The 8,051-nt window shown below is 49.0% G+C and overlaps 1 protein-coding gene across 1 annotated transcript in view; it reads right to left on the bottom strand.

The window, feature by feature from the left end:
• The window catches only part of IFT140 (intraflagellar transport 140), a 105,936-nt gene that overhangs the window by 94,865 nt on the left and 3,020 nt on the right, over positions 1 to 8,051 (bottom strand). The window contains exons 3-4 of the mRNA XM_025369803.1: positions 6,347 to 6,524; positions 2,494 to 2,715 (exon numbers count right to left, since the gene is read on the bottom strand). Coding sequence (XP_025225588.1) covers positions 2,494 to 2,715; positions 6,347 to 6,493 — 369 coding nt within the window. The 5' untranslated portion in view covers positions 6,494 to 6,524. The remainder of the gene's footprint in view (positions 1 to 2,493; positions 2,716 to 6,346; positions 6,525 to 8,051) is intronic.

The following is an 8,051-nucleotide window of genomic DNA, read 5'->3' as shown; positions in this document are numbered from 1 at the left end:
GCCATTCTCCTGCCTCAGCCTCCCAAGTAACTGGGACTACAGGCGCCCGCCATCTCGCCCGGCTAGTTTTTTGTATTTTTTAGTAGAGACGGGGTTTCACCGTGTTCGCCAGGATGGTCTCGATCTTCTGACCTCGTGATCCACCCGTCTCGGCCTCCCAAAGTGCTGGGATTACAGGCTTGAGCCACCGCGCCCGGCCCATAAATGTGAATTCTAAGAAACACTTAGACCCACCAGGGAACTGTTCTGGATGAAAACACTCCGAGATACTACTTTTCTAAGCAGTTCTGCTACTCAGACGCAACTCTCTAGGGAGAGGCTGGTGTGCACTATGAGCTGGTCCAGGCCCCGAGGACAGTGGTTTGGGCATCTGCTAAGCCACAGGGCATGCCCTGGACCCATCTGCACCCCCTTCTCAGTGCTTTTCTAAATGTACACATGTGCGAAATGGCAAAAGCACCAGGTTACTCACTGCTCCATTGTCTACCGTCTTCTCGGTGCTTTTCTAAATGTACACATGTGGGAAATGGCAAAAGCATCAGGTTACTCACTGCACCATTGTCCACCCCCTTTTTGGTGCTTTCTAAATGTATACATGTGCGAAATGGCAAAATCACCAGGTTACTCACTGCTCCACTGTCTAATAAGCAAAGATTGAAAACCACCGAAATGTTAATCAATAGGGGCTGGTTCAATAAATTATAACATTCATCTAATGAAGAACCGGCTTAAAGAAAACAAGGAAGTTCACTATTTACCCATATGGAAGAATCACCAGGATACGCCGTAAAATGAAAAAAGCAAGAAACATGACAGTGTGCACAGGACGCCACCACTTATGTGAAAAAGAATGAGGAAATCAGAAGACAATGTCCTCTATGCGATATTTCTGCCAAAAATGTTTGAAATGAAAGTATTATGAGGAGACAAACACAGCCAACTTGAGTGACAGTCTATAAAACAACCAGTCTACATCCTCAAAATGTCAATTTCACTAAAGACCAAAAAAAGAAAATAAAAAAAAGAAAGGGAGGAAAAAAGGAAGGAATGCAGGCAGACTAACCAATCGACTGCCCAGGGAATTGTTCTTGATTTAAAAAAACTAGCCAGATGTTGTAGCTCACGCCTGTAATCCCAGCACTTTGGGAGGCCGAGGCAGGCAGATCTCTTGACGTCAGGAGCTTGAGACCAGCCTGACCCACATGGTGAAACCCCATCTCTACTAAACATACCAAAAATTAGCTGGGTGTGGTGGTGCACGCCTGTAATCCTAGCTACTGAGAAGGCTGAGGCAGGATAATTGCTTGAACCCAGGAGGTAGAAGTTGCAGTGAGCTGAGAATGTGCCACTGCATTCTAGCCTGGGCGACACAGCAAGACTCCGTCACAAAAAAAAAAAAAAAAAAAAAAAGAGACTAGAGAGAAATAACAGTGAAATACAATGTATGAGCCTTTACTGGATCCTGCTCTAAAGGACATTCCTCGGACAGCTGGAGAAATGTGAATATAAACTGCATCTTGGATGTCAGCACTGTCACTGTTTCATTTCCTGGAGTGTGAGAACTCTACTGTGGCTGTGTAGGGAATGCCCTAGGCCTTAGGAGAGTGATGTCTAAATATGCAGGGCTGAAGCATCATATCTGTGATAAACTCACAAATACTCAGGAAAAATACCCGTGTAGCAAGAGGGAAAGCAGACCTGGCAGTGGGAATGGCTGGCGAATAGACACAGAGGGTGGATGCATGTCCTTGCACTGTTCTTTCAATTCCTCCCATAATGTAGAAACTCCAAAATCTCAAGTGAGAGAAAGAATGCATTTGTGTGTGCCTGAAGAAGCAGGAGAGGTGGTAAGAAGCCGTGTGTGCTGGAAGGCAGCAGCCAGGGGACTGAGGAGACAGGACATGGCTCAGTCTTCACTCTGGATGCCTGTTACCCTTTTTGAATCTTGGAACATGTGAATGTGTTACCTGTGGTTAATTAAGTAAACACATTATAACATTTCTGCCATACATTTGTGATTCAGTTGGCTCTGCACTGTGTCACTCTGCTGTGGGTCTATCCTGCACGCTGTGCGATGGTGGGCAGCGTCCACCACGCACTGGGGTCCAGCAGAATTCTCCCCCCAAATTGTGACAACAGAAAATGTGACTGGACACTGCCCCATGTCCCCTGGGGGACAGAATCAACCCTGGTTAAGAAGCCCTGAGCTAGACAAACAGGCTTTGGGAAAAGTGACAGAATCTGGGCGCTTATCTCATCTTTACGAATGTGTTTCCTAGCAAAGTTCACTTACAAAGGTGCAGACACACCTTTGCCACAGAGCGGCAAATTTTCAAGCCTTGCTTCCAATATAAAACAAAATCTACAATTGCATCTGACAAGATCAACTGAATTTGGCAACAACACGTTTCACGTATTTTTATCTTTCATACTCTTGAGCATGGTCAGAAAAGGCCAAGATCTGAAAACAGCGTCTCACGTGCATTGACTCACCCTGTCCCCAGACAGCAGGCAGTTTCCACTGGGGCTCCAGCTGAGCACGGTGATGTCGGCTGTGTGTGTCGGGGGCATCGTGTGCTGCTCCTTGTCCTGCTTGTCAAACACTGTCACTTCTCCAGTCTCCCAGCCCATAGCCAGCACCAGCCGTGTCGGGTGCCAGCACAGGGAAGCAACTCGGAATGGCCTCTCGACATGTGTATCTGGCACACACTCCCCCTGCATTGGACAAGAGGCAAAATCCCGCAGTTCAGAAAGCGACAGCTACTTTTAAGAACTTCTGTCTAGGCTGGGCATGGCGGCTCACTCCTGTAATTACAGCACTTTGGGAGGCTGAGGCGAGTAGATCACAAAGTCAGGAGTTCGAGACCAGCCGGGCCAATTCGGTGAAACTCTGTCTCCACTAAAAATACAAAAATTAGCCAGGCATGGTGGCTACTTTTTGTATATTTAGCTGACACAGGGTTTCCTCATATTGGCCAGGCTGGTCTCAAACTCCTGACCTCGTGATCTGCCCACCTTGGCCTCCCAAAGTGCTGGGATTACAGGCGTGAGCCACCGCGCCCGGCCATGTGCTGTGTTTTCTAAAATTTTCTAAAGCAGCAGCTTTGGGGAAGATATGCGTGTTTTCAGAGATTAACTTGGTTTGCTCCCAGTTGTTCCACCGGGCTTAGGAGCCATCTTCTGTGATCTCATTGTCCGATAGATCGTTATTTTGAAATCCTGAAGTTTTCCTTGTGCCAACTGGAAGCACAGAAATATGCTGCTAACTAGTTTTACAATAGTATGCTTCAGATCTTCTAAATTAAACAATTTTATCTATAATTGCTATAACTTTGGAATTTAATAATATTTATTTAAAAAAAAAATTCCATTTACAATACATGTTATAGGCTCCTGCAAGGGAGAATCTACCCAAAAACATGGGCAAAACTGGGGTTGGTGCTGGGGCTGGACTAAGCCCTAAAGGTGCCACAGCCTTCACATAGCTGCCGGTGTACGGAGGAGCCTGCTAGCAACAAGGAAGCTGCAGACCAGCGCTGCACCGGGCCACAAGGGCATGTGTGTGTGGGGGGCAGTTACTGAGGAAGAGGCCGCTTAGCCACTTTCACCTGAAGGATTAATGCATTAATTACGCAAATGGACGAAGGAGCGCCTTCTATGCAGAGGGCACAGCACGTGCAGGGCTGGAAGGCCGAGGAAGGCTGTGGAAGGCTGTGTCGGCATCAAGGAAGGTGAGCCTGATGTGACAGACGGCAGAGTGCTGAGGGCCACATCAGGGACTCCATGTTCACCCAAAGAGCAGCGCGGGGCAGGTGAGGCGGAAGCAGGGAGTGATTCCATCTGTGATGCCAGGACAGGCCAGGCCTGGCTGCCGTGTGGAGTACAGTAGAGGAGGCCTGTGAGGGCACAGCTGCAGCAGTAGGAAGTTGTACTGGTGTCCAGGAGAGGGGGATGGGAGCCTGGAGGAGGGAAGGGTGATTGGGAGGGCAAGAAGCGGCAGACTCGCTAGAGGTGCCGGCGGGGAGAAACTGGGAGGATCTAGTGACGGGTTACAAGGTAGGGGAGTGGGAGATGTCAACAGTCACACCCAGGTCCCTGTTCTAGAAACCAGGATAAAGGAGGTACCTTTCATTGAGATAGGAGGTACCCATTTCAGTAAGCAAGAGATATGAGGCAGGGGAGGGGTGGGGGACAATTTCAGTTCAGTCTTGTGTAGTCTGAGATCTCCTTGAAACATCCTAGAGATGTCAGGAAGGCAGCTGGGTCTCTAAGCTTACTGCTCAGAGGGAACGCCGAGGCAGGAGATGTGTGTCTGCAAGCCACTGAGGATGCTCAGACCACAGGAGGAAGAAACAGAGAGAAGCCTTGACCAACAGAGAGGAAGGCCATGGTGTTCACAGGCTGGAAATGGAGGAAGAGCTGGCAAAGCCATGGAGGTCGGGCAGGGAACACCCCACCCCTGCGCTCTCAGGCATGTTTCCTAGAGGACTTCACGGGAATGTGGCACAGACAAGGACCCTGAAACACTCAGGCGGCGACACCGAGAAGCAACTGATGACTGTCATTGCTTGGGTGGAGTTGTGGTGGCAACAGGGAGCCTGCAGAAGAGTGAGTGGAGGAGGAAACCTCATTTTCTTTTTTTGAGACGGAGTCTCGCTGTCGCCAGGCTGGAGTGCAGTGGCTCGACCTCGGCTCACTGTAAGCTCCGCCTCCCGGGTTCACACCATTCTCCTGCCTCAGCCTCCTGAGTCGTTGGGACTACAGGCGCCCGCCACCACGCCCGGCTAATTCTTTGTATTTTCAGTAGAGCCGGGGTTTCACCGTGTTAGCCAGGATGGTCTCGATCTCCTGACCCTGTGATCCACCCGCCTCGGCCTCCCAAAGTGCTGGGATTACAGGCATGAGCCACCGCCCTCGGCACTTCATTTTCTTTGTGGAGTAGGAGGTGCAATGGGCACTGAGAGGGTGGTTATGGAAGTCTGAGGAGTTTGGGGAAAGTCTCTGTTGGGGGTGAACCGTGTCCCCACAAAGATATGTGGAAGTCCTATTCCCTGGTCCTTGTGACGTGGCCTCCTTTGGAAACATGGTCTTTGCAGATGTGGGTAAGCTCAGGTGAGGTCATTAGAGCAGGCCCTAGTTACATATGCCGGGTGTCCTTTTAGGAAGAGGAGAAGAGATGCAGACACACAGAAGGGAAGGCCGGATGACACCAGAGGCAGGGCTGGAGCAGTGCATCTGCCCGCCAGGGAGCACTAGGCTTGCTGGGAACAGCAGGAGCAGGACAGCAGCTTAGGGCAGACTCTCCCCTCAGCCTTCAGAGCCAGCGGGCCCTGCTGACACCTGATTTTGGAGTTCTGGCCTCCAGAGCTGCCAGAGCACCTTTCTGTTGTTTAAAGCCACCCAGTTTGTGGAAATGATTGGAGTTCCAAATGGCCACTGTGGAGCATGAAGGAGGGTGCTGACGGAGGAGGATGCCTCAGCATCCACAAACAGCACTGTGGGGCCATTTCTGGTGGTGACCATGAACTGATAGTGGCTTAATGCTGATGAGCCTTAAGGATTCCTAAACATGTCCCCAAGCCACCAAAATAGCTAGGGTGAAAGAACTGCCCACGTACTAGGGCTTTCATAATACTGGGATTTGACATCTGTGAAAACTGATGATGGATGTTGTTTTCTTTTTCTTTCTTTTTTTTTTGGGGACAGAGTTTCGCTTTTGTTGCCCAGGCTGGAGTGCAACGGTGTGATCTCCGCTCACTGCAACCTCCGCCTCCTGGGTTCAAGCGATTCTCCTGCCTCAGCCTCCCGAGTAGCTGGGATTACAGGCACGCGCCACCACGCCCGGCTAATTTTGTATTTTTAGTAGAGATGGGGTTTCTCCACGTTGGTCAGGCTGGTCTCGAACTCCCAACCTCAAGTGATCCACCCACCTTGGTTTCACAAAGTGCTGGGATTACAGGCGTGAGCTACTGTGCCCGGCCTGATGGATGTTGTTTTCTTCATGAATAACCTAGAGTAGAGTTCGTTTGAACACACACACACAGGCACACATACACATGCATACACCCCCCGACATACACACATACAGATGCACACACACACCCATATGCACACACCCACGTGTGCACACACATACACAGATGCACACATAGATATGCACATACACACACCAACACACATACACGCACATAGGGATGCACGCATATACACACACACGCACACACATACCCATATGCACACACACGTGTGCACACACTCACAGATGCACACACACGAGAACAACAGCAACACAAACAACGTGGGCCCGAAGCTACCACAGTCAGGCTCCTTGCTTCTGAGCACTCACTTGCTCCAGGTAAATATCCACGCTGCCTGTTGAGGTTGTGCTGATGTAAGCAACTGCCAGGAATGGATGGACAGGGTGCCAGCTGATGTGTGAGGGTGACCCCGCTGCATCTGGGGCTTCTATCTGGTGGTCAAAATAGAGGGCCATGACAGAACTCAGGCCTGCTCAGCGCTGAAACCTGCAGGGAAAAAAAATGACCAAGTCCAATCAGTTTTAAATAAAACAAACAAAATGACTATACATGGAATGACAAAAGGGAAGCATCCCAAAGCTACCATTGGAAGACCATCGGCAACTTGAAAATGCCTTGTGGACTGAGCAGACAACCTGATGCGAGGAGATCTCCAACAGGGAGAAATGCAGACGAGAAGTAGTTAGACTCGGAATCACCCAGGCTGTGTGACAGAGACGAATACAACTCATGGCCATCAAAGACGGAAAGAAAGAAAAGCCCTGCAGCCTAAACTACACATGCAATCCTCAGTAACTTTCATTCCAGTCACAATAAGGACAAGTTCTATTTCTGTAGTTGCCTTTGTTTTCCTTTTAGACCAAGTCTCGCTCTGTTACCCAGGCTGGAGTGCAGTGGTGTGATCACGGCTCACTGCAGCCTCAAACTCCTGGGCTCAAGTGATCCTCCCACCTCAGTCTCTCAAGTAGCTGGGACTACAGACATGCACTACCATGGCCAGCTAATTTTTAAATAATTTGTGTAGACACAGAGTTTTACTATGTTGCCCAGGTTGGTCTTGAACTCCTGAGCTCAGGTAATCCTCCTGCCTTGGCCTCCTAAAGTGCTGGGATTATAGCTGTGAGTTACCGCTGCCTTTTAAACAACATTTTCAAACAAAATAAAAGCAAACTGCTCCAGAAGAGAGTACTGGTACAGAAAAAAACCAGTACTTAATTTCCAGTAAAGCATAAAATCAGACTGTCCTCTACCTCTGACTCACAGGTGGTAGAAGACCGAAGGCTTCCTCCATTAGAGAGTCAAGAACACACAGCTGCAGCAGCTGTGAGAAGTTGAGCTTGATCAGTTACGTGAACTTAATCACTCTCATTCTTCCTTTCAGATCTGGAAAAGATATACATATTGTCCCTTTTCAGGAAGGTTAGGGTGATACATGAAGTGACAGTCTGGTTACTCTCACTTTTTTACACCTCAGTCAATTTGGAGAAGTTAACTGGCAGAGAAGAGCATATTTGTAGACATGTTTGCCACCATTTAAAATTATTCAGGATGGGTGCGGCGGCTCATGCCTGTAATCCTAGCAATTTGGGAGGCCCAGGCGGGCAGATAGTGTGAGCTCAGGAGTTCAAGACCAGCCTGAGCAAAATGGAGAACGTGCACCGCCGCCCCCGCCGCCGTCTACTAAAAATACAAAAAATTAGCCAGTTGTGGTGGTGCACGCCTGTAATCCCAGCTACTCTGGAGTCTGAGACAGAAGAATCGCTTGAACCTGGGAGGCAGAGATTGCAGTGAGCTGAGATCACCCCACTGCACTCCAGCCTGGCAACAGAACAAGACTCTGTCTCAAAAAATAAATTAAAAAAAAAAAAAAGAAACCCAAACAACAAACACACATTCTAGATCAAAACCTGGGCAATTTAAAACAGCAAAAGAAACCTTTAAATTAAAAAATATGTATTTTGTTTAGAGACAGGGCTCCCAGGTTGAAGAGCAGTGGTGTGATCATGGCTCACT

Source organism: Theropithecus gelada, chromosome 20 (genome assembly GCF_003255815.1).
Source record: "Theropithecus gelada isolate Dixy chromosome 20, Tgel_1.0, whole genome shotgun sequence".
In the NCBI taxonomy this organism is placed as follows: Eukaryota; Metazoa; Chordata; class Mammalia; order Primates; family Cercopithecidae; genus Theropithecus; species Theropithecus gelada.
Note: the sequence above shows the minus strand (reverse complement) of the source record. Positions and strands in the feature narration are given on the sequence as shown.